General features: G+C 45.4%; 1 protein-coding gene across 2 annotated transcripts; it reads right to left on the bottom strand.

Moving 5' to 3' along the window:
- Window positions 1–27,273, bottom strand: Pop1 (POP1 homolog, ribonuclease P/MRP subunit). Of its 2 annotated transcripts, XM_032914360.1 has the most exons (17): window positions 27,158–27,273; window positions 23,705–23,845; window positions 21,103–21,270; window positions 19,722–19,897; window positions 18,248–18,496; window positions 16,722–16,809; window positions 16,112–16,299; window positions 14,959–15,215; window positions 14,545–14,638; window positions 13,857–13,964; window positions 12,980–13,091; window positions 12,158–12,277; window positions 8,368–8,483; window positions 6,329–6,520; window positions 4,586–4,740; window positions 1,535–1,876; window positions 13–895 (listed from the first exon to the last, which is right to left on the bottom strand). In XM_032914360.1, exons 2-17 carry the CDS (start codon window positions 23,841–23,843, stop codon window positions 253–255), a joined length of 3,147 nt encoding a protein of 1,048 aa, XP_032770251.1. In that variant the 5' UTR covers window positions 23,844–23,845; window positions 27,158–27,273; the 3' UTR covers window positions 13–252. The 2 variants fall into 2 exon arrangements, with proteins under 2 accessions (XP_032770257.1, XP_032770251.1); XM_032914366.1 differs by lacking the exon at window positions 13,857–13,964 and having other exon boundaries at window positions 1–895.
- Between the last annotated feature and the right edge of the window lie 17 nt (window positions 27,274–27,290).

Genomic DNA, 27,290 nt, shown 5'->3' with positions numbered 1-27,290 from the left:
TTGCACATCACGTGACTGTAAAATGTTTAATACAGAGTGTTCAGCTAGCATGTTAAACAATTCGGCATATCCCCACGACAGGAGAAGATTCAGACTATAAACAGATCGTTATCCACATAATTATATAATTTTAATTCTTGTTTTCCAAGCAGTTCCACATTGTATTTTAATTCAGGTGACCGAGACAGCCAAGACTCTCTTTGGAATTTGACAAAAATAGTTAGAATCTAAGTTAAGGGTGTAAACTCGAATTCACACCTCAATGGTAACTCTAGCAAACCTGTATTGCAGCGTGGTCGGAGGCCGCAGCAGGACCAGGCCCCTCATGGCTGCTGACTGGCTAGACAACATTTCCAGCAAGCCGGTCACACTAACAAACCCTAAGGCTTCTCCACAGCCAACAGCCATAGAGAAATCTCCATGTGTCACGAAGCCCAGGAGGGGCCTGGAGCAGTGTGAAGTCAGCCCCGGAAGGGGGCCTGACCACAGCCCCTGAATCCAAGCCTCCTGCCCAGCTGTAGGTGCCCCTGCTGCCCGGCCCTTGGAGGCCCCCTGCTCCCCATCTTGCCTCTTCTCCTTCTTTTTCTTTTCTTTCTCCTTCAGAATCAAGCTTTTAAATGGGTCGCTGTGTCTGGATTCGCAGGGTCCATGGTAACACTGATCCTGACTGAGCTGGATCAAGTCCTCCTCGGATGGGACACAGATCATGGTGTGTGGCTCTGGGCTGCCCTTCTTGAGCAGGGACAAGCTGACCCACACCAGCGCTCTGGGGAAATCAGCCAGAATGGACAAGCAGGCCTTTCTGGTCAGTTCTTGCTGGCCTCTGCAGGGAGCCCTCCTGACCTCAGAACTGGGCCCACACCAGGAAGAGAGTTGCTTCAGTAGTTTCCTACTCCTGCATAAAGGAAGAGACATAAAGATTAAAAACCATCAAAGCATAACATATATTTAGTTCTAATAATCTTCTTTTCATGTCTGTCGTCTCAAACTAAGAGTAAAGATTACAGAATTGGGGCAAAGAAAAAAATAAGGCATTTAGAAAAATAAGATAGACAGTAGGGCTATAATTACAGCAAGTAAAGCAAGAGGAGGAGGGCTTGGGAAGAGAGGGATATAGAAGACACAAAGGGAAGGGGAGAGCACTCAACAGGAGAGCGCTGAGTGGACAGAGCAGAGAGCAGAGCAGCAGAGGGTGGGGCTCACTGCCACTGCACATGGGAGCCACACCTCCACCATGCTATAAGGAGGCTACCGGCCCATCCCGCATCCACACAGTTCACAAGAGCCGGCTCAGAACAGAGGCTCATCACCAATCAGGGCCACATGGCTGAGGACAGCATTTTCAGCCATTTCATAGGTTAGTGTCATGTCTCAAGTATTAAACTGTTTCCCTAGGCCCTCTATGAAAGTCAAGGGGATGGCTCCCCTTTTCAGAAAGACACCAGTTAGCATACAGGAATGGTAATGCTCACACCCCAAGCATGTTCAATATGGAAAACTGTTCAAAATGTATCTGGCAGGTGCCGACACTTACCGAACAACACAGAGCTGGCTACCTGTGGCAGCCGCGTGGTCCTCACTGGCATTCTGTTCCAGGGCCGCCTCAGTCCCCGCCTGAGCTTGACAGCCTTCCGGCTTCCTAGGTTGGTTTTCAGCTACGCTTGCCTCATTCGATAGCTGGCAGGTCTCTTTGGGGACACGAGGCACTCCAAGCCTTCTTGGGCCAGTCTCTTGAGCACCAGGCACTGAATCTATGACAGCTGCTTCTCGGGTCTGAATCCTGGACTCCCAGTCCCGAGTGAGCTGTTCCCAGGGACAACAGAAAGGAGCCACTGTGCCAAGCTTGACATAGTTGGGCCTCTTAGCAGGGGGGCGTCTGGTGAAAAAAGAAAGAAATGTTAAACTAAACTACTGAAGAGTAGAGAATTAAAACGGCCATGATCATTATAACACGCACTCACACACACACACACGCGCACACACACACACACACACGCACACACGCACACACACGCATGCACGCATGCACACATACATCTGCCGCCCCAGTGCTGGGTTTAAAGGTGCATACCACCATCACCACATCTTTGTGGGGTACTTGTTTGTTTGTTTGATTGATGTATATGAGCATGCTATCCCTGACACACCAGGAGAGGGCATCAGATCCCATCACAGATGGTTGTGAGCCACCATGTGGTTGCTGGGAATTGAACTTAGGTCCTCTGGAAGAGCAGTCAGTGCTCTTAACCCCTGAGCCACCTCTCCAGCCCAGATCTCTGGGGTTTGGTTTTTTTTTTAAGAGATAACACATCTGCAAATGTGTGTAGCACTTGAGCACTGATCTGGAGAGCTCCGAGTCCATGGTCTCCTGGGGTTGGGCATGCTGTCCCTGTAGACTTCGAAGGCTCTAAGTCAAGGGTACTGTGAAGCTTCTCCCTCACTCCTGACCTGACAAGAAAACCAGCAAGAGTAAGAAGACCAAGTGTGTGTCTGCAAAATTAAGTGTGCCAACACTGTATGTGAAGGACCCTTAGGAAAGTGTCGCCACATCCAGCTCCTGGAGGGTGGCTTCACACTCCAGTCAGAAGTGAGGGAGAAGCTTCACTGCACCCACGGTCTCTTGGGAGGAATCACATGACTTATGTTCTGCTAAGTTCTGCAGTCAGTAGTTATGGTTTGCTCTCAGACTGCGGCTCCCAGCTATGATCGGAGAAGCCTCTTTTTGCAGCAGGTGACAATGTCTTATAACTTGCCAAAGTCCCAAGAATCAGTGACACTGGGTGCTTGGCCATAAACAAGTAAATTACTCCTTCCAAGATCTGAGGGACAGTGGGGCAGAAAGAACGGAGGCATAGAACGCAAAAGCATCTTCTGAACACAGGCAAGTCTCAGACACACGGCATCTACCTACAAAGATCAACCCAGTCAAACTCCAGGGGGTGGCAGTGGGGTGGGGGAGGGTATGATATGTGCTTTTAAACCAGGCAATGGTGGCACACACCTTTAACCCTAGCACTTGGGAGGTGGAGGCCAGCCTGGTCTACAGAGTGAGCTCCAGGACAGCCAGGACTACAGAGAAATCCAGTCTTGAAAAGCAAAGAGAACAAAAATTCCTGCATGGCTATGGGAGAGACTCCCCAGGCTCTGAGGAGCTATTGGTAGTTACTAGTTGCCCAAGGAGTCATTTTCTTCAAAGTATAGAAATTGTTAAGTTGCCTATGATCCAGTAAAAAGGCTATACCCACACCCACGCCCAGGCCCATACAAGCAACCCAAGTTAAATCAGTGAGTCAAAAATAAAGTCAGGAAAACGAGAGGAGGAGTTGGGAAAGGGAGGTCAGCAGGAATGGGCAGGGTGGTAAAAGAGGACTATGGGGCAGTAAATACAACCACAGTGCACTGTACAGATGCATGAATGATCAAAAAGTAAAGTAAAAAAGAATCTAATGCTGGGTTACTCTGTGCCAGCTGGAGCCACCGTGCCTGGGTGACTTGAAATAAGTATGTGCCGGGTGAATGAATGATCCGGACAGATAGAGATGGAGGTCCCCTAAAAGGCCGCTGATGAGACGCAGTGTACCTCCATGCTGCAGCCTTATAGAACTCCACCCTCCACCACAGCCGGCAGCTAGGCCACATTGCCAAAGCTGGCCTGTTATCTGCTTTTATATGACGCATGAGCTAAGAATGATTCTCATACTTCTCGTCATTGGAAAAGGAAAGTGATCCTATTTTGTGACTGAAAATTCTATGATTTCCATTAGCGAGTGACTGGGAAATAAGCCCGGGTTGGAACTCCAGCATACTCTGTTTATCTGTCACCTGCGGCTGCTTCCCTGTCCCTGTGACAAAGCTGAGACCTTGTCACAGAGACCAAAGGGTCTACAGGCAAAGGTTCACAACATTTGACCCTCTACAAAAGTCTGCCAACATTTGGTGTATGATTGTTATTTATTGATAGAGGGAAATCCACACATTGGTTAAATGAAAAGCTCAGGTTTCAAAGTAAGGATGACGCCATTCTTTTATTGGGGAGACTTTGCACTTATAGAGAATATCCGTAAAGACCCTAAACAGTGAAAATAAACATTCAGTTACAGGACATTCAGCCACACAGCACAGTTGGCACACAGACATAGAGCACAGACTTGCTGGGAAGCTAATCCAGGATCAGGTCACAACTTATCCACCAAGTCAATCATCTGTCTATCATTCAACAAATGGCCAGAAGGCCAGCCATCCCTATACCACACACACACACACACACACACACATGTTACAGAGGCCCAATTTCTGCAAGAGTGGGGACATGGGTAGGATAGTAATGAGACCCACAGCAAGTATCTGAGCTGCATGTCTGTAGTTCAGATGTCAATCACTGAAGTCAGACAACAGTTGAGAGAAGGGCTGTACCAGATGGGCCTCTACAGGGCAAAAAGGGATGTCCTGGCTCAAAGCACTTCCTGGTAACAGAGAGCGCAAGGAAAGGCTTTACTCTATCCACAGGTTAGGAAGCCATCCCTAAGCCATCAGGCAGGCACCCCCTGTCCCTGAGACCAGACTAGAAGAACAGTTCCTTCCTTACCTTTGGTACTTCTCTAGAAGGTCCTTAGCTTGGTCTTCAGCGAAGAGAACACCAGCACGACAGTCTGGGAAGTCGCCTGGGACATTAGGTGACCGTTTGTACTGAGAGTGCACTGCAGCCTCTTTTAATCCACCAACCCTTGCACCTCGGTAGATCTGAAAGACAAGAGGGCCTGTCAGCTTACCGACCTAAAGCGAAACTGTCTAAACGTGTATATAGGGGAATAAACAACCTTCAAGCCCATCATAAGGAAAACTGATCAATACATGTTAAGATAATCCTATAACCAAACAAATTCAGTAAAACTGAATGAATGAAACCTCAGTCAGCAGGGGAAAAACTCAGTATCCAGTAACAGACACATATAGACAACAGGCATATAGATTAAAAATGTGTACTCACAGAGATACAAGCATCTGACAAAGTATGAGAAGGTAACAGACACAATGGTGTTACTGTAGGGGGAGAGCTGTGAGGTGTGAGGGACATGGGACGTTGCCTGCGAAGCTGTAAGCTTCGTTTCCTAGTGAGATGAAGGCACGGGGTGCACAGCCCCTCAGTACCTGTGGACCTTACCCTTTCTGTGTGACTGAAATGTGCCCAACTGCCTGAGGATGCAGGTCAGTGACAGAGTGCTTTGTAGCCTGCCTACAACCCTCAGTTCAATACTCAGTACTGAAGAAAAGGCAAACAAAGATTTTCCTAGTAAAACAATTAAGGGGAACAATTAAAAAAGTCCCCTTCCTAAATGATTAACTGTTCCTTGCACCAGGCATAATTGCTAAAAATGCACTCATCTGCACAAACCCAGCAGTCCACACTGACACACCTCTTACCATCTCTAGCGGAGTAATGCTTAAACTAGCCAGAAGATGATCTCACACAGGTTTCAATAAAAATTTTGACAGTTAAAAAATAGGAACAGTATATGCTTATAGTTCGCACTTAAAATCACAACAATATGCCCAAACTGCTGTAAAGACTAAGTTAATAAACATATTCAGGTTTAAAATGTGACATTATTGTTACATATTAAAAAAAAACATTCCATTTCAAAATCTTCAAACATTGTTCCTTAGCAGGGTGTGGGAAGGAGATCACGGGACAAGGGAAGACAGATGGACGATCAACACATAAAGCAAGCATGTATGGAAATATCACAGCAGCTGTACAGTTAATATGTTAATCACTGTAAAAATAAATAAATAAATTGGGGGTGGATGGGATGCACAATATGAGCCGGGCACTGTGCTTGAACCTGTAATCCCTGCCTGGGAGCCTGAGAAGAAACAAACTCCAGGCCAGCATGAGCTCCATAGAAAGACTGTCTTTGGAGGAAGAGAGCTACACGACTGTCTCTTTTTTATTAATCAACTTCATTTACTCTGTGTATGTGTGCATGCACATGGGCACATGTGTGATAACACGCGTGTGGAGGTCAGAAGACAACTTGAGAGAACTGGTTCTTTCCCTCCACCATATGGTACTGAGAATCAAACTCGGGTTGTCAGACTTGGTGGCAAGCACCCTAACTTGCTGAGCCTTCCTGCTGGCCCACAGGTTATCCATGAGAACCTGGCTCCAGGAACCACGTGCTATAAAGTAGTCTATATTTTTACATCCACTATTTCACCTCTAAGGCAGAAATACACTGTTCAGTTCCTAAATTGTGCAGCATCTATGATCAATTAAGACCGTGTTTTAAATATTGCAATTATTAGTTGAAATCAAAAGGACACTTACAAATGGAATCCAAAAGGCCATGCCCCAGCCCTTGGGAAGGAGGATGTCCCAGCCACTGCCCCAGCCCAGTCGGTCTTCGCCAGTCACTTTTCCCGGCTGCTGAATCAGAAGTATAGGTATCTTGGATTCACGAGCCCCTAAAACAAGCTGCGATCCGGGCACCAGCAATTCGCTTCTCATGCGGTTTAAATCCTAGGGGAAGAGAACAAGTCAATACAAACAGCCAGTCTTCTAGATCTTAGTGGGCCTCCCCAGGAGCAAACTTAAAAGAGAAAGCTCTGGAATAGCAAGCGTAAGCCAGTGTAAGTATAAATATACTTCTTATAAAGATTTGCCTCTGTGCACAGGCTTTGGTAGGAATAGGCCAAACACCTGAAGGCTGCTGTCTGGGCTGGGGGATACAGAAGACTCGAGGTGAGCTGACGTATGCTCATCGTGCTAATCTCATCAAATCAGTCTATACTTGTACACTCCATCCCTTTTATTTCGATTATGCTATCATTAAGGCAGTACAAAAATTAACCACAACTTCTCAAAGATGGCTCTTGGGGAAAATGTTCTCTGCTCTTGAGGAAATGTCTTAGCAGATCCGGATGATTAAAATGGAAGGCGCTGTGAACAGTGTGAACCAACGCAAGGTTGGAGTGAATGGTGTCCTCCCAGAATTCCCCAGGTCTGCTCACAGAAGGAAAATCACCTCTACTGAGTTCAGAGAGCCCAGCTAGTGCCTCAGCTGACTGGTACAGAGCACTCCTCCGTGTTTTGGTATAACTATAACCTCTACTATGCTCCTCAAACACTGACCTTTTTACTTTTGCTAAGCTTCTAGGACTACCTGTGTATTTACTGCCCATTCTACAATATCTTCCCTGTAGCCCCAAGCTTCCCACCTGGAATTTAAGACCTGTCTCTTCAGACATCTGTCCTTGAGAAGCACACAGCCTCTCAAATGCCTCGCCCTTCCCATGGTCCTCTTCCAAACCCTCCCCTGACTGAATAACCCCACAAATCCCAGAGCTCACTCTTCATCCATCCACACACTTACTGAGCACCTCTAACCTGGGAACACAGCAGTGAACAAATCAACATGACTCTGGCTCCGTGAGCTGACGCCATCACCATCGTGTTAGGAGCTAATCCACAGATACCCTTTCTCATCTTCCAGCAACCAAGTCTCATCAGTGTTATCTCTGGACCCCAGCTCCTTTACTCCAGCTGCTGCACAATCCCGACCTCCACCATGTCCCTGTGGTGTATTTCTTTCTTTCTTTCAATCAGCTGTTTTATATGCATGTTTCTTTTAAGGCTATCTGACCCGTAGCCCTTTCTCCGGCTCTCTCCCAAGCAGAACCCCAGTCGAACTTCCCTCCACATACTGTTAGAGTGAAATCCAGTCATGCTATAACTAATCTCAAAACCGTCAGTGGACCACACAGCTAGTCCACACATTGATGCCCTGAGGTCCTCTACACTCTAGCCTGCATGTCCCTCCAGCACTCTCCCTTGTCCCACTACTAACGCACAGCTCTTGCTCCATCTGGCAACATGGGCCTGACATGTCAGGCCTAGGCCACTGTAAATGCTGCTTTTACTTCCTGACGCCTTTCTCCACTGCAGCCTTCACCTTGCCTCCAAGAAGTCTAGTTCCCATCTGAGAGTAAATTCAAACATCCGCTTCTCCACACAGAAAGCCAGCTTCAGTGTCCTTACGCATTCCTTAGGCTTCCTGACACCCCAGTCATCTATCGGTATCTGACACAATGCCTGACTCTGGTGGGGGCTCAATCATTCTGAATTTACAGACAGAAAATGTAAAAGGAATAAGATCAAAGAAAAACATATTTAAAGCACGAGATTTTACACTTTAGGAAAAGGTTTTTTACTAGAAATCATTCTTTAAAAAAAAAAAAAAAATCAATGCATCACAATAAAGAATAAGCTCATGGGACTCTGAAACATAAAATCACCACGCAGGGTCTCTCCTGCAGCAGCTCTCCCTGGCAGTCCTGAGCTTACCCGTAAGCTGACACATTAGTTACCTGGTCCACGATTTTGTTCTCTGTGACGCTCTGGCAGATATCCTGGTTCCAGATGAAGCTGTGTGCACACTCCACAGGCGCACCCTCCAGAAGCAGCTGCTTAACTTGCTCATTGTCTAAGAGGGAAAAGAAACGGCCTTCAACCCACACTCTAGCTCCATGGACCCCTACCTAACAGGGAAGACTGAAGACAGGAAAGGATTTCCCTCAGTAAATAAGGATTTACTGAACTAGAAGACTTTCCTTGGCAAAAACTTACATTATTATTAAAATAGGTGTCCTAGGCCATGAAATAACAAAGGCTAATAAAGACTTTTCTTTGATATTTACTTTTGTACAGACAACTACAATACTAATAAGCTGCCCCTCTCATTTAAGATAATCAAACTCGAGATGGCCGCTTCTATTACCCTTTATCTCGGGTTTCTTAGAGCTAACATTTACTAAGCTCTTCACTCCTGTCTGTGAAACGCATTTCTCCATTCCTTTAAGGTGAGCAATGTTTGTGAACTACATTGTTTCTTAAAGCAGTCTTCATGACAAAAAAAAAGGTCTTTCAAATCTTAATTGTTAGAATGAAGAATTAAAAACAAAAAAAAAAAAAAAAAGAGGAGGGGGGGGGCTATTATCCCAAAATACCAACACAGAAACTCACTTGAAAGCACACAGCTATGTGTCTGTGGGTCTGTTGGCCCCAGGGAAATAACCAGGGTGGAGTGTGACAGATCTCAGAGGAGAACAAAGCCAGAGAAAACTTAACTGATGGGCAGACCTGAAAAGAGAGCTGCAGAGAAGCAGCACTGGTTTCTGTAAACTGTCCGACCTCATGGAAGAGGTCTAACCTCGTGGAAGAGGTCTAACCTGTGGAAGAGGTCTAACCTAACCTTGTGGAAACTAACCACAAGATCATAGGTGTAGTGCTGAGTGCCAGTGAGGGTCACACTGCCCTTGAAGGGCCAGCCCCATCCACAACAGCCCTGACTGACCCAGAATGCTGCCCTGCGGAGCTCACACAAATCTGAGAGGCAGAACTGAGGTATTATTCCAACTGAGTTACAAACAAGAGAGAATTCTCAAAACAAAGGCACAGGAAAGCACCAGTTCATCTTCCAATATTCTAGATGATGGACTAAAAGGAATGTGCTACAAATTCAGAAGAAGGAGACTCGGAGGCACGCTTCACTGAGGGAAAGAGCCAGTCTGAACAGACTACCCACAGAATGATCAACCATGTGACCTACAAGGCGGAAACTCCAGGCACAATGACAACACAGGGGTGAGCAGGAAGAAAGATGCAGCCTTCACCTCAAGTACGGACAGGCAGCTCCTAGCTTGAGTAGCTTTTTCTTCCCAGGAGAATCAGTTGTAGAAAAGGACCCAGAACTAAGGTCCTGGAAGTCACAGCTGCCTGCCCCCTGCTGCAGGAGTGCCCACGAGCTCCGGAAGTCCTCTACTGCCCTGCGCTCTAAGAGTGCTCACAAGCACTGGAAAAAGACTGTTCGCCTGCCATTTTGAAGCAAGCAGACAGTACTTCATGGCTCTGGTGGTTTGGTGAGGACATACAGCCAGACTACCTCAAGAGAAAATTTTAAAATGAGCCCACATGTACAATGTGGCTCCGTGTTTCCTTTCTTTCCTTTTGTTTTGGTTGGTTTGCCGCTAGGGAGTGAGCGTAAGGAAGCTGAGTGCAGGCTTAGATGCACACTGAGCGTATCCCTGCCTCCGAGCCTCTCCCTGCTCCCACAGCCAAGGCTAAGCACAGCTCTTGTCCGGCGGCCAGGACAGGTTCAGATCATCTCTGAAAGTGCAGCCGCAGCTGCTACGACAGCAGATAAAGCAGACACACAGCACAAATGCGGTGTGAGGTTTCCTTTCCACTTCCCCAGGGTTGAGACTTGAACTTGGGCCATGTGGTGCTGGGTAAGGGCGTTATCACTGAGCTACACCTCCGGCCTTGGATCTTATTTTGAAATCCCACCTCAAAGCTATTTACACAGTAAGCTGTTCTGTTAATGAGAGTGAAAAGTGTTTCTAAAAACATGTTAATAATTAACTCTTTCTTAAGAGGTAAACGGTTCGAAGCGTGAGAACACCGCAGTCCCGTTCCTAGGAACCTTTTCCTTTCAAAGCTGCCTGAAATCCAGTTTATACAAGAAAATAAGGCGCTTGATACCCAAAGCAGGCAAACCCTTCTTTAAGGATGAGTACATTTGAATGGATGTTACCATCACTGTTTGAGACTTTTCTAAGGACTGACTTCTTAGATGACCCAGTCCACCCAAGTATATTTTTATCCTTCATTTTGATTTACCTTCCTAGGTGAGATATTAAAAGTACTGATATGATACTAACTCAACTAATTCATGTGAAGTGTGTCCTCCTTGCCAGGCATACTGACTCTTGCCTGCAATCACGTACTCAGGATGGTGACACAGGAACACTGAGGAGGCTCAAGACCAGCCTTCTTCAAGCTCCAGGCCAGTTATAGGTACACAAGTCCTTCTCTCAAAACAATTGCGGATTAAACTCAGGGCCTCTCACATACTAGGCAAGCACTCTACCACTGAGCTACATCCCCAGCCAAAAAGTATACTTCTTTGTATAGCTCAAATAACAAATAAAACATATAATAAATTACGGTACTTAAAACAGGTTTTAATTATCTCAGCACTCAGGAGGCAGAGACAGGCAGAGCCCCAGGAGAGTTCAAGGCCAACCTGTTCTACATGGAGTTCCAGGCCAGCCAGAGATACTTAGTAAAACCCTGTCTCAAAAGATAAAACAGTAACAATAAAAACAGGCTATAACAAATATAGCAACATCTATCACAATGGTGAATTTTGCAGCGGAAACGGAATCATATTTTTCACAACAGACTTTCATCATCTTTGAACTGATTCATATTAAACTTGTTAAAAAGGATGTGATAGAACTGCCCATCCAAAACCCTGTATGAGGGAGCCAGAGAGCCGGCTCGTGGCTTTAAGGTTTTCAGGAGACACTCCGATTTCCGGTCACGCTAGACCATATGCACTGTAGGAAAAGGCAACGACAAGGACTTGGGCTCCACAACAACTAACTTACCTATGTGTCTTCAAATCCTCTCAGCCACCCTTTATATGGCGATCTCACGGGGTTGTTTTATTGGTCCCTAATAAGCTAGCTAACTACATGTAGAGAGGTCAAAAACAAAATTGTGAAGTTGTTATGACACATACTTAAATGCTCTTCTCCCAAAGTTCACAAGCTAGTTTAAACTAGTCTCCTAATTAATGGTGTTTAAATGACAGTAAATCCAATGCACCATCATCACGACTGCGGCAAACCCCTGAGAGTCTCAGGCAGCCCAAACCCACCTTCCCACGCTCCCAGCCAAACAGCTCTCAGGTACCACTACTCTGTCAGAACCGTGTGGTCTGATACTTCAGCACCTGGGATGGCCTTGCCAGGATTCGAACCTGGATCATCTGTATGGTCAGACAGAGGCTTCCAATGAGCACAAGACCAGCTGCTGGTGCACATCCCTTCCTCACAGATAAATTCTGAAACTCCAGTCATTTGAGACAATAAAGAAAGACACACTTTGTTAGGTACTAAAAACAGAGAACTCGGGGGAAAAAAAATAAAGAACAAACGTAAGCAGCTGGCTCTGTGGTTTACATCTCCCCTGTAAACCATGGTGCCAGCGCCATGTCCTCTGGCACCGCCCCAGATACAGCTACTACACAAGTGACATCCTGAAGACCCTGTACGTCTTGGCCGCTAACAAGGGGCCATGGCAAGCACTCACCGTGGTATCGTTCTGGATCAGGCAAAGCTCTGCACCGCTGTGGAGGCAAATTTACTCTCGGGTCCCTGACTGTCAATCCCAGAATAGTACCTGCTGGAATTTCTGCCGGTGACGATATCCCTTCAACAAAACAGAGATACAATGAACGCATAAAAGCGAGTTTGCAGAAAGGCACTCCCAGGACCTGCCAGGTGGCTCAGTGAGCAAAGGCACTTGCTGACGACCTGAGTTCAATCCCTGCGAGTAAAGGAGAGACCTGACTTCCAGAAGTACACACATGTACATGTACATATACATAATTAATAAAGGTAATAAAAATGTTTTATTGACACAATCTTGTTTGTATTTTGAAATCTTTCAGAGTTTTCCAATGAAATGTTTTCCCTTGGGATACCTGTTTTAAAATACGTATCACCCTTTGCCCACTAATACTTCAGAAAATAAATTAACACTTTAAAAATAAAGTTTCTTGGAAAATAAACTTTAAAGACCATAAAGACCATTCCTTACAACTGAGTACACACTAGAGTAAGAGCACGTGCATCGGGGCAGTAAGTACAGACTTAGGTCAACACCTGCTGCTCACTGCTGCACTGCAGAAAGCTGTCACTTAGAATGTGAACAAGCTCGCCACTTCATTGACGACCCTGGACCCAACGCTTTCTTCTTTAACTCTGGGTCAACCCGATTCTCCTGTAATCGGGTAAAGGAGTGATCACCCGAGTGACAGCAGGATAAAAAGCAAGGCTACTCCTAGGAGCCCACCTGCAAACCACTCTCCTGACCATTTCCCGCTCCTCCCCAGCACCCAGCTCCTTGTACCTCCCAACAACTGAAACACTGCTTCTTGTCTCTGGTGAAGAGAAAGGCCATCAGGGCTCCTGCACGTGTCAGTCCACCAGCCATGCGGTGTCTCCTCTGCATCCTCCTCACCCTGGAAAACAAGGACACCTCCTCAGCAGAAAGACGACGAGCCGGGCTCAGTGCCTGCTGCAGATGGAGCACGCTGCAACAAGGCTCTGCCCGACTGGTTTCTGTGTGAGAACAACCAGTTCACTGGAGCGGCAGTGAAGGTGCCAGCCTAACTAGGACAGCAAGTGCTACCAGTGAAACACTCTAATTAGCAATTCACATTCACAGGAGGGAGTACAGCTGTGCTTTTCAAAGACACAGCTTAAGTGAGCACTGTCCCTCCCTTCCCCTAAGAGACCCTCTCCCATCTTGCCACCTTCATCCTCTCTAATTTAAGCAATAGTGTCCCTTTCTCACCAAACCAATGAAAACTTTAAGTAAACCACTGCACTCATTGTTCTCAGCAACGCTGGAGGAGACGCATAAACACTTCACTTCCGTCTTTCTTGGCAAGGCTGGGATTTAGCAAGGTTGCCAAAGCATTTCAAGTATAGAAGAGTGACAAATACAACAGCCGAGAGTCACTATTCATGCTGAAAGCCTCCTCCAGACCCTAAAGTGGTAACTTGTCTGCCACTCCCCTAACAGAGCTAAGTGGTTTGAAGTCCAGGCCCTAGAATCAAGCCTTCTGAATTCAAATCTTCACTCCATCCTTTGTGAGCAGATACAAGACCTCTGTTTGCCAGGCACTGTGCTAAGCACTGGGGACAAGGTAGAGGGCAGGGCCAGCACTGCCTGCCACCGGAACCACAGATGTCAAGAGATGTTAATGCAGAGCAGAATGTACCTGTAAACGGAGGAATGTGCAGATGCAACAGAAACAAGAGGCAAGCAAGATAACCAGAGCAGGGGAAGGTTCCAGATGGAGTGCAGAGTGCAGGAGACAGGCTAAAACCTGAAGAACGGGGGACATTTAGCCCAACCGAGAGTAGCACACAGGGTGCTCAACAGGCAGAAGGAAAACAGGTGTGAGTCGTGACAGGATTGGGAAGCAGCACATTCTAGAGCCTGAAGGCCAACATGGCCAAAGACCAAAGGTGAGGGGAGAACTGCAGGTGTGAGAGGACACAGGTCACGAGCCTCAGTTAAAATTAAATAAAGGTACAAATCACATAAGTGGTCAACACTGTCACATGAGACATGTTGCTCAAAACTTTCCAGAAATCAGTAAGCCAAACTAAAAGAAAACAAAAACTGAAGGACAGGGCGGAAAACGGACATAAAAAAGCAGAGATTTTAGAGATATCCCATTGCCCATCTAGGGAGCAGGGATTACCGTCTACAGACTCAAGAACGCAAGCAGAGGATGGCACTTAAATACCCAATTGACTGCCACGCCCACTGAGATTCCATCTTCTAGAAGTCAAGGATTAAAACAAAAATTAGCAAAAACAAGCTGGGAAATACTCACTATGAAGCAACCCACTGGGATAGGAGATCGTATGTGAGGCCTCACAAATCTGCCGTTTACTCACTCTGTGTACAGGAGCAGCCCTCAGTGCTGAAGTCAGGATACAGTGCGAAAGAGGGCCGACCAGCCGGAACCTGTTCATCTCCATGGTCAAGTCACTGAGAGAAGACCAGAAAACAGAAACGTCCATCACACATGGTGTCTCTACCACTGGCGAAAACGGGACAAGTCATAGCAGACACGGTGGCACACAGCACAAGGAAGCCGGGCAGGGTGGCACACACCGTGAATTCCGGCACTCGGGAGGCAGAGGCAGGCAGTCTGAGTTTGAGGCCAGCCTGGTGTATGCAGTGAGTGCTAAAGGCAGGCAGGGAAACCCTCTATTGAAAAAACAAAACAAAAAACAAGGGGGGAGGGGGGAGGGGGGAATGGCGTTCGAGTGTTGTCACAGGACAGTCTCACTCTGAACCCCTCCTACCTGACTACGATCCCTGTAGTGGGAGAGAGCCACGACCGTGGCTGGCAGGGATCTCCTGTCCCGTCACCAATGGTCTTCTTCGCTCGTCTAGCATTTTCCCCATCATCTCTCCTTTTTCTTTTCTTGCCGATTTTGTCATCAGCTACTCCTGCCTGAATGCCTTCCTGGGCTGGTGTCAGGAGTGGGTCAGGCACACAGATACTTGGCTTGACGGGTTCTGAACACTGGCACGTCGTTTTTATTTCCTCTAGGACAGCCTAAGGAAGTACGTAAACATTTAATCTAATCTTCAAAATTTAAACACAGAGGGCTCAAGAGATATATGTCTTAATGGTTAAACCACCTCTTCTGGCCCCCATGGGTACTGGGCATACACATAAAATAGAAAATAAGTAAATCCTTAGATTTTTTTAAGTTAGATGCAGTGTTCTAAGTTATATTGACAGAGATGGTATGCTCACTATGCTAAACATTACCGAATGCACACATATTTATCAAATCATTATAGTCAAGCTAAGGATATCCATTCTTTGCTCAATAGTTTTAGATAAAAAAAAAATAAATAAAAAAAAAAATCAGGGACTGGAGAGATGGCTCAGCGGTTAAGAGCACTGACTGCTCTTCCAGAGGTCCTGAGTTCAATTCCCACCAACCACATGGTGGCTCACAACCATCTGTAATGAGACCTGATGCCCTCTTCTGGTGTGTCTGAAGACAGCTACAGTGTCCTTATATATAATAAATAAACATATCTCTAAAAAAATAGACAATCAGTCAGGCATGACGACACATGGGTTTTTGGGAGACAGAAACAGGCAGATCATTTTGAGTTTGAGGCCAGTTTGGTCTACACAGCAAATACAGGAAAGCCAGGCACTCAGAAACAAAGGAAGGAATGAAGGGAGGAGGGGAGGGAGGGAGGAATGGATGGAAACTAACATTTTAATTGATTCATTAAAAAAAAGTATCACATCAAACTGTCAGCCAAACTTTTATACCCTGAAATGTCTAAAATACTGTCTCCCAGTGGTAATTATGAATGTAAGAGTCCACCTGGTCCACGTGGTGGAAGGGAAGAGCAGACTCCCCCATGTGTATGGTTAAAGCCCTCCACACGCTGTGTAATTAGATGGAATGCAACAGAAAGACATACCAGCTTAAGAGTTGGGTGAAGCCAGATCCACAGCTGCCTTTCCTCAGAGGCGTCCCCTGGGGTCTCCCTAGACTTCCAGATGAAGGTAACGGGCCCAAGCATGTCTCTGGGATACTTATTCGCCCGGTAAAGCATGAGGCTCCCTTGCCGCTTCCCAGACAAGCAGTGAACTGCAGCAAAAGTCAGTCCTGGCACACACAAATGAAACAGTGTAACTGCAGGGGCTGTGCTCACACACGGCGTTATTTATTCCCGAGAGAATACTATTAGCAATTGTCAGTCTCCGAGGGAAGCTTTAGTTCTGGCCACAGCTTAAAAGAAAACTGGGCACAGAGTAAGGTCTCAAGAAATATTTGTTAAATCAATGATTTAGTGAGTTTCAGGTTGTTTCTGCCTCAGTTTATTCCACAGAATAATGGCTCACTTTACACCTGAGAATGTTAGTAAAGATTTAAATATCAACTCAACCTTTCTTAAATTAACATACTCACTGGGAATATCTCACATTTCCATATTAAAACTGTGAAGTGCTTAGTAGTGTTTATAATGGACATTCATTTACAAATGAACAGATACAAAAGTTAAAGCAGCACACGGCTTTAGAATTTACCTGTGTCTATGCTGCACATTTGAGAAAGTGCCTTCAGTATTTCTTCCTCTTTGCCCTTCAACTCCAAACAACAGTAATATGATAAATCCTGAACAAAGGAGAAACATAATTAAATATTCTATGCTCTGTTATGGGGTAAAAATACTAAGAAGCCAGTAACCCCATTGAGGAACACAGGAGAGACGGCTCAGATGTTAAGAGCACAAACTATTCTTGCACAGGACCTAAGTTCAATTCCCAGCACCCACTTTGGGTGGTTCACAACTGCCTGTAACTCCAGGTCCAGAGGGGATCTGATCTAACATCTCAGGCAACCAGAAAACCTATTCTAAAAACACAATCAATTCCCTGAAACCAGCTTTTCAATAACTCAAAACCTAAACCCTGCCCACTGCTATTAGCAGGTATTCTTAAGCCATCCGAGTCAAAAGCCAAATATGTCTTCATTTAGTTCACCATACAGTGTCCTACATTTTAGCAAGCATGTTGTACTTTACTCTCACAAGCAAGTTCAAAACTGGCTATAAAAACTGCTGCTTCTAAATAAAGAACTACTCGTTTCCCAGATCTACATAAGGTGAGAAGCCACAGTGAAGGAGTAAGACAAGAATTCCACGAAATTCTGCCAAAGCTGTTCACGTGGCAGCCAGGGCAGCACCTGGGCGTGCAGTGCTGAGCTGGAGCATGAAGAATTAATCTGTCCATCTCCCTCCCATGCAAGTCTGAGTAAGCAATGCCCGGAGAAACTGAGGGGAAGTTGAGGAGAGACTAGACTGAGTATGAAGAATCCTCCAGAACTGTGGTGTGGTGACAGCTACAGTCACTGAAGTTAACACTCAGTCCTACTATTCTTCATCTCCCAGGAGAGGGCATCGAGGCACCGAGACAGTGACCAGTTCCCAAAGCAACCCTCTCCACAGCACCTTGAAGTAAGTCCGGTCTGCTAAGCGGTCAGAACTGAAAATTACAGTGGTGTTTGAACAAGTCCCTATCAACCACTGCCATCATTGACACAGAAACCTTTCTGCCAACAGTGGCTCCCTCTGAGTTACCAGTGACCAGATGGAGCTCACCCAAATTTATACAACTGGGTCACAACAAAGAAAAATGGTCTAAAGTCAGATGGCCTGAGTCCCAAGCTCAGTGGCTGTATGGTCGGGGGTAACTCAGTCTCCACAGATATAAAACAGGAACTTACGTCCTCGAGCTGTTGTTGTAAGGACTACTGACGAACAAACACATGTGAGGCACTAAAGACAAGTGTTCTACTCTAGTCCAGCACCGCCTAGTGTGAGGCCCTGTCTCAGAAAGAAAAAAAAAAGAAAAGAAAGGCTCCTGTCCCTCCTGCCCATCTGTTTGACTAGTAACCTGACAGATGTGTATCTCTCACTAAGCCTCTTCATCTCCGCACCCGGTGGGGTCCTAGTCTGCGCCGGTAAGGTGTGTACCGTCACAGAAAGGGCTTCATCACATCACGCAAGTCTAAGAGTCTGCACAGTGAAGGCTCTACGTCCAGCATGGCTCACCTGTAGGAGGCAGAGGTCTGTCATAGCTCGATAGCAGGCTCGGTGGCTCTTGGCCGTGGGCCTCTCCCCGAGACAGTAACCCCACCTCTTCACCATATGAAACCGTTTGGCGTGCCAGATATGAGTCTCTAACCATATATTCTTCTGTTGTCTGCGGTTAAACTCCAGGGTCCGGTTTATGTGACATCTTCGGGCTTTGTGGCATTTATTTTTCGAATGTTCTTTTTTCTGATGAGCGGCTTTCTCAGCCTACAGTTTAAACAAGAAAGGCTGAACCTACTTTGTAAGCGTCCCAGAGCACAGCTGAGCATTAGGATTCAAACGACTAAGTATGAACAGATGGGACGGAGACCTGACAGGCCACTCTGCTTAGTTGGTTAGTCTGCAGTTTCTTCAGTTGACTGAGAGGGAGGCAATGGAAAGGGTTTCAGAGGCAGGTGAGCCTGGAAAGGAGACAAAGCCCCAACACTTGCTAACAGGACAAGCAGGCCTTATCCCTTATGGAGATACAACACACAGGCTGGAGTGATGGCTCGGGGGTTTACAGCACCATGCTCTCCAATACCCAGGTGCAATTCCCAGCAACCATGTGGTGGCTTAAAACCATCCTGGTGCCCTTTTCTGACTGTGGGCACCAGGCATAAACACAGTGCACATACATGCATGCAGGCAAAGCACACACATACTACCAAGATACATAACACTAATTTCTTATCTTAAACTTAAGATTGAAAATACAGAAATAGAAACACCAATTCATTCATTTCATTAGACTACAGACAGATAACTGCTAAATTTTGCTAGGAAACAGACCTCACATTCAATCTAGAAAGTAAACAATTCCTGGGGGGAGAGGGGTTGAGGGGGGGCAGGTGCAGCTGCAGCGCACACCTTTTGACCCCAGTACTCAGGAGGCAGAGGCCAGACTGGTCTATAGAGTAAGTTCCAGTACAGCCAAGGCTAAACAGAAAAACCCTGTCTCAAAAAAACCAAACCAAAACCCAAACAAAGAAAGAGGAGGTTTTGCTTAGGAAGGCGGAGGCCCATGCCTGTAATCCAAGGCAGAAGGTCAGTTCAAGGTCACCCTTAGGTTCAAGTCAAACAAAAAAGAAAGGGGGGGAGGGGGAAACGACAAACAGAGGGGTCCCAAATACTGTATCTTAAATTCCTGCTTTGGCGTGAGATAGGGTCTCACCATGTTGTCCTGGTTGCCTGGAAAATCACTCTAGACCAGACTGGTTTCAAATTCAGAGATCCTCCTGCCTCTGCCTCCTGAGCACCGGGATTAAAGGTTACTAAAAGCAGCTATAAAATCTAACTGCCTGCTAAAGCAGCTAGAGAAGTGGATAGGGCTACATAATGGTCAAACTACAGATATTCAAGAAAACGAGAATGCCTTAGGACGTATGCTGACGTCCCTAAAACTCTTCTAGGACTGACAAACGTAAACATTTACACTAAGGGAAGTGCCTACCTCCTTTTTGGCCATCTCCTGCAACCGTCTAGGAAGGCGTTTGACGTTGTGGCTCATGGCTCTTCGCCGCATGTGCCGTGGAAGAGTCTGGAAAACCAGGGAGTTAGAGGACTTCTGGGTCACAGCTTTTAACATGGCACTGATCTCGGCAGCTCGTGCTTGAGCAAAGGTAGAAGCTGTTGAAGGGAATGGCAAAGGTAAGGTCACTCCTAACAAGTCTCTCCGCTAGGTTTTAGTGGGAGCCCAGTTGAACAAGAGCTTACAGCCAGGCAATATGATCCTATGAGGGAAGCACCAACACTGGTCACTTCTGTGCTCTGTTCCCTCGGGAAGACTCTTCAATGTTAATATTTTTCCAAGTTTTCTAAAAGAATCCCATTTTCTAATTAGAAAAAAAAAATTGAACTTCCTAAATAATCCGGTCAGTAAAAAGGATTAGCCAACTTTAGGAGTTTTGTGTAACATGATCACAACTGCTGTTTCCTATTCTTATTAGTTGTTCATGTGTGCTGTGTGCTTACATGTGAGTGTGTGGCCACTTGTGCCCAGAGGCACATGTAGAGGCCAGAGGAAGATGTCTTCCTCCATCATTCTCTGCTTTGTTCCTCTGACATGGGTTTCTTAACTGAACCAGGAGCTTACTGGTTTGGGGGCACTGGCTGGACAGAAAGCTCCCAGGGCCAACCTGTCTCTGCCCCACGGCCCTGGGGTTATTAGCATGTACTGCCCACCTTCGTGTGGACGTGAAAGACACAACTCTCATGCTTGCACAGCAAATGCTGTGACCACCTCTCTACCTCGCCAGTCCCTAATCATCACAGTTCTTAAGTACGACATTCACAAATGAAAAAACAGAGTTTACTATTTTGTTTTTTTCAAAACTTGTAATTATTGATTTTCTTCATTATAAAACAGAATCAGTCTCAAGCAAAAGCAGGGTACTAGGGAAACAACCAAATTCATCTGAGAAGGAACAGAGGTATCAGAAAGACATCTAAGCTTTGTTCAAGGGACACAGAATTTAGCTTACAGTAGGGGTGGAGGTCATGCAGCAATGAAATTGAGGCTGGCAAGAGCCCAGAGCCAAGCTTTAAATCCTGGTGTCTACAAGATTTGCTCTGCATACACAGAACCATGCTAAAGAGTGTGTGAGGTCCTTTCAAAGGGGCAGAGAGATGCAGGAGAGGGGAACAGCCCACCCATAGACTCAGGAGATGAGTCAGAGAGAGTCTAAAGAAGGGAGAGCTGCAGGCTTAAGGATGCACTGGTCAAAGCCCAGGAGAGAGGTGAGCAGGTGGTCAGGACAGAGAGGGTGGGCAGCGAGGCAGGACAGCGAAGGAGTGTGGATAAAGAGCTCGCACACCTCCCAACAAACACCTACCGGTTATATATTTGGGGATCTCCTGAGAAGTGCCCTCAGGACCTGCTTTCCAGCCTCCCTTTTTCCTAAACATGGTTTTGGAGGAAGACTGCTCATTCGCATCAGACTCGGGAAGTAAGTGGGGGCTCATCTTGATCTGCCACTGCCGTGAGGTTCCAGAATGAAGCTCTAGTACATTTTCAAAAGCAAAACAAAAAGAAATACATCACCCACACAAGAGATAGGACTACAGCACAGAATTAACTGGTTAACCCTAGAGACAACCTGTAACTTATTACACACGCACACACGAGCACAGGTTCTGAGTATTAAACTCAGGTCTCCAGGCTCATCCAGCAAGGGCTTTCACACACCCTGGGCCATCTCACAGGCCCTACCACCTTTTTTAAAAGGGGAATCTTATGTAGAATAAAGACTTTCCCAAGGAAAAGCCCAAGGTCACAAAGTGAGTAAGCAGTAGAACAGGTAATCATATCAGTGTGACATATTAACACATACAACAGCAATCACATTAGTGTGACATATTAACACACACAACAGCAATCACATCAGTGTGACATATTAATACATACAATAGCAATCACATCAGTGTGACATATTAATACATACAACAGCAATCACATCAGTGTGACATATTAACACACACAACAGCAATCACATCAGTGTGACATATTAATACATACAACAGCAATCACATCAGTGTGACATATTAATACATACAACAGCAATCACATCAGTGTGACATATTAACACACACAACAGCAATCACATCAGTGTGACATATTAACACACACAACAGCAATCACATTAGTGTGACATATTAACACACACAACAGCAATCACATTAGTGTGACATATTAACACACACAACAGCAATCACATCAGTGTGACATATTAACACACACAACAGCAATTACATCAGTGTGACATATTAATACATACAACAGCAATCACATCAGTGTGACATATTAACACACACAACAGCAATCACATCAGTGTGACATATTAACACACACAACAGCAACCACATTAGTGTGACATATTAACACACACAACAGCAATCACATCAGTGTGACATATTAACACACACAACAGCAATCACATCAGTGTGACATATTAACACACACAACAGCAATCACATCAGTGTGACATATTAACACACACAACAGCAATCACATCAGTGTGACATATTAACACACACAACAGCAATCACATCAGTGTGACATATTAATACATACAATAGCAATCACATCAGTGTGACATAGTAATACATACAACAGCAATCACATCAGTAAGATATTAACAGGTATAGAGACATGTTTTCCTTTGAGATTCCCAGTGCAACATGAATTGTTAATGTAAGCCCCTTGCTATAGCCTGAACGGTTATGGACATAGGTCAGTGGAGAATTTTACAGGGTTCCTCTTTATTTCATTAGGATGTGAATTATTAAGCTACTATAAACTTAAAACATGTTAAAAGGTTTGTCATTGTGAGGTTTAAATGAGATACTTTTTGGGAAAGGTGTACCACATGTCAAACCATAGTCCTCTACCTCTAGATCTATATCTAGAGCTTAAGAGTTTATATCTAACATTTATTTAAACAGGGCTAAAGCAGGCTGCTTTAAACCAGCTTTCCTAACTGGCATTCTCCACTGTTGTCCCAGAGGACATGTGCACCCTATCACTTCACAAGGATGTGAAATTACCACACTAGTTAGTGATATACTGACTATATTTCTCTCAGGGGACGGAAGTATACCTTAGGTTGAACTATGAGCTCTAAGTGTGCATAATCATCCTATAATAGCATGCCTGTCTCACAAAGTCAAGTGAACACTTAAGGAATAGCAAACCTCTATTTTTCCTCCCCACTTTCTCTTCTCTTCCTTTTGTACCCCCCTCCCTTCCTCCCTCCCTGCCCCATCCTCCCCCACACACACACACAATGAATATCTCACACAGACTGTAACTTTATGTATCAATAGCATACTAACTTACAGAGGACAACTTTCAAAGTCAGTTCTCTCCTTTCACAGTGGGTTTAGGGAATGGAACTCAGGTGGTCAGGCATGGGTGGGCACTTTACCCACTGAGCACCTAATTTTAAAGTCTAGAAACAACTCATTAAGTGGGTTCTACTTCCTTCACTTTTCAAATGAGAGAATGAAATTCCAAAGTGTTCCATGACCACAGTGGGTGAGCCCACAGCTGAGATTCCAACCCCAGGCAGAGCTGGTGCTCCACGCACCCTGTTCTTCCACAGTCTCCGTCCTCTGGCAAAGGCTGAGGAAGGAGGTACACTGAAGATTCTCCCTGCCCTCCAGGGACATAGGCTGGTGCAGGTTTGTGAGTACTAATGTGAGCTTATAACTGAACTTTAACAAGGAGCAGGTTTCCAAGCACAAACTTTGATGAGGGTTTTCTGTATCTTTCCTTAAATGAACTCCTTTATGTCCAAGACGATGGTGAGCAAACAAAACTGGCCAAAGCAATTACTCAAAATGAAGTGACAAGACCAGTGTGTGACCAGACCGGTGTGTGACAAGGACAGTGTGTGACAAGGACAGTGTGTGACAAGGACAGTGTGTGCGGCTTACCTTGTTTCTGAGATTGGGAAGGTTTCCCCCCAAAATGGCGCTTTCCATCTCTCTCAGTCACAAAGCCGGAGGACAGAGTCACATTACTGGGCTGGCTTCTCATTTTCTTAGCATGTTTTCTCTCCTTTGCGTTAGACATTTCTGTAAAGAGAGCAATACACTTAATAGAGGGAGAGAAAGCTCACCAAATGAACTGCCAGGTGTGGTTGCTCACATCAGCATCTGGAAAGCAGAGGCAGGAGTTCAAGGTCAGCTTTTAGCTGCACAGCACGAGGTCAGCAGAACTACCTGAGACCCAATTTCAAAACATAACAAAGAATACAATTCTAAACCAAGCCAGTAATATGGCTCGGCAGGTAAGGGCAATTGCCACTAAACCTGCTGGTCTGAAGTCAATCCTGAGACCTACACAATGCAGGGAGAGAGCCTACTCCCAACCGTCTTCCGACAACTACATGCCCACCAAGGTATGCTCCTCACCCCCAACACAAATAAATAAGGAAGGTAAAAAAATAATAATAATAACTTTAATAAATATTTATATAACTCAAAGTTTGATGATACCAAAATGTTACTATCTCAATCTGTAGCAGAGATTCCAAAAAAGAGAGATTTCAATAAAGTCATGAAAGGTACCCAGACCCAAAACTCATCACATACATACAATAGCAATCACATCAGTGTGACATATTAATACATACAACAGCAATCACATCAGTAAGATATTAACAGGTACAGAGACATGTTTTCCTGTAGGGGGGCGGGGAGCCTCTTCGAGATTGAAGGCAACCGGGACTACACAGCAAGCCACCCTGAGCTTCGCAGTTTTTGTCTCAAAAAACAAAGGAACAGAGTTTCTTCACAGAACTGTCCCAACTGGCATATTTTGCACGCCCAAATAACTAAGCTACATACAAACGCTAATGATGCATAAAGTGAGCTGAGGCAGGGGCACTAAAATTAAATTACTTATAACACTTTATCTTGGCCCTTAGCTGAAACAAGAAGACTGGGATAAATTATAACTAAAATATTTGAGTCCACACTGAAGATAAGTTACTGGTGTTGAATTCACTCAGACCTCAGGGGAAACACATAAAGGCTGACTGCAGAGAAAACCTGATGGGTTAATTAGGAGTTCACTCCCACACCTGGACCAACACCCGCCTTTATTCACTGAGTCAACTTGAAACACTTCTTTCCTTTTTCAAAATAAAATTCATAACATGGCTGACCAGAGACGTAACTTTTAATACCCCACACCAGGTAACATAAAGAACCAGAGATGTTGTTTTAATAAAACAATATGCATTTCTGTATTTTTCCACAACTACACTAGATAACAGTCTGAAATGGAGATTTTAAACCTAGTGGATATTCACGTAAACAAAGGGACCAACATTGGCACTTGGCATAATTCATAAAGCCTTCGCCCCATAGAACAGCCATTGATTCTTTTGCTGATGGAGGGAAGGCTAAACTGTGCACCGTGGAGACGCTGAAATATAGGAAAACTCAGAGCAGCAGTTACCAAGCCTGCACTTCGACTCCTTAATATTAGGATTTACTTCTACCAACACATAAACTTCCATGTAGACAACAGCAAAGACAAGTGTGTTATCCTTGTGCCTCAAAGAAAAGGTAACCGAGCCACTAGTGATGTAATTTTCCAAGCTGGTGAACATTCTGAGACCCATCCAGGCCTGCTAGCCCCATTCCTTATTCCTAAAACTCAAAACAACTGGAGACTGAGAGCACATATGAAATATTCTATACGGGGATAACTGCGCAACCTGTGGTAGAGCCAGTAAGAAAATGTCAGCTGTAATTTTTGTTTAGGAATCTATCATGTAAACACAGGAATCAGAACCCAGGAGGACATGGGTAGAAGACGACAGAGCCAAACAGACTGTGGAGTCCAAGCAGGAAGCTCTTTTATTCCAGATGAAGCCCTAAACCCAAGCACAGGGATTTCGTCATTCTTGACTAATGAGCAGGGGAGCAGCCCTTCAGCATTACGTGAGACAAGATGGGGACAGGATGACAAGGAATAAAGAGGACTTTCTTACAGTACATACTGACCTTCCTCACCGTCACACTGCACTCAGAAGACAACCACAGACCAAGTCCGGGATCAAGACAACACAAGTATTGCAGATTCACGTGCACATACAAACGAAGCGTCACTAGAAAGCTATGTTAGCAAGGTAAGAAACATGTAGCCCACTACTACATTCCCTCTGACACAGCATGGAAACTCCATGTAGCCTCAGAGCTTCTTCGAGTGTGGGTCAAAACCCCACACGGGGTCATGTAGCTGGATGAGGGGTGATGAAAAGTCTAGCAAGAGCAATTCAAAAGTCAAACGGGTAGTGAATCTGGCAGTGTCCGGCTGTGCTGTACCTTGACTTCACTCCAGCCTCAGTTCAGCAGTGATGGCCCATGCTTACCCCCCATACAACACCAACGAATACTGCCTGAAACATAGCAGCCAAGATTCAAGGCAAGTTATGAACCTGGTGTTTATACTGTACATCCAGGTTTACGCTCTTAAGAAACGATATTATAAAAACAAGCCTAAATTTCTCTTAAAATTGTTTTCATCATATGCCAAGTTAGCAAGTCTTCGGATTGTGCTGGGTTGCACTGTTGGATTTCAAAAACTGCTTGAGTTGCTAACTTAAGCTTTATTTTTTAAATAATTAATTTTGGTTTGGGATTGGGATAGACTTTTCCAACATCTCACCCTAATCGTAGTTCCAACTGTACTACATATTTAGGCAAAATATCATCTCAGCACTGACTATTATAAAATCAAACATCAGCTCTGAAAAAACACTTTAGATGCTTTATGTCCTGCAGTATCAAATACTCAGCCAAAACTCGTCTTTATGAAAAAAAAAAAAAAAACACACAAACACACATCTATCTTAGAGGCTGCAAAAATTAGTTTTTATTTTTCTCAAACAGCAAAATTACATCAAATACACTAAAGAACTGCTTTAAAATACACTTTTTTATGAATATTATCAATTACTGATTAGTATATCTTAATATACCCAAGGTCCTGGGTGGGAAAGCTAAAGTCGTGAGCTAGAGGATCAGTCACTAGGGCTCTGCTCAAATCTTGAGATCGTGCATAGAAAGGAAGCAGGGGATGGCGAAAAGCAGGCAACGCCACACCTCTGTTTGGTTCCCCCCCCCCCCGCAATGACCTATCCGGGTCCTTTACTGTACCCGGAAAGGGATACAAGCACATTCCCAGAGGGGATTCCGCCTGGCAGGGCAACGACAAACTTAAAACGAGCGCAGGAGCGAGAGGCTCTGGACTGCAAGAGGGCCCGCCCAGGCAGCATGGACCTCCGCAAGTGAAAGATGCCGCAACCCGACACCGCCACTGTGGGTAAGCCCACACACGCGGCCCCCGCTAGGCACTAGCGCCTCACTACCAACCTGCCAAATGCTCCGAGGGCTTCGCCGGTCAGTGACAAGGTTCTGAAACCCCTGGAAGATCCCACCACGGCGGGCGTGCAAGTGAACAGAACGCGCATGAGCAGCACGGCTTCTTCCTCCACGTGTCGCGGAG

Source organism: Rattus rattus, chromosome 1 (genome assembly GCF_011064425.1).
Source record: "Rattus rattus isolate New Zealand chromosome 1, Rrattus_CSIRO_v1, whole genome shotgun sequence".
NCBI lineage: Eukaryota > Metazoa > Chordata > Mammalia > Rodentia > Muridae > Rattus > Rattus rattus.
This window is presented reverse-complemented; position numbering and strand designations above follow the sequence as displayed.

What these genes read in the sequence shown, in the direction of transcription:
- Pop1 (XM_032914360.1), bottom strand. Translation starts at nt 23,843, where the DNA reads ATGTCTAACGCAAAGGAGAGAAAACATGCTAAGAAAATGAGAAGCCAG. An exon ending in CAGACCTCTGCCTCCTACAG is followed by an intron (nt 16,810 to 18,247) that starts GTGAGCCATGCT and finishes TCCTTTGTTCAG; the next exon opens with GATTTATCATATTACTGTTG. An exon ending in TGGCCTTTTGGATTCCATTT is followed by an intron (nt 4,741 to 6,328) that starts GTAAGTGTCCTT and finishes CTTGTCTTTCAG; the next exon opens with ATCTACCGAGGTGCAAGGGT.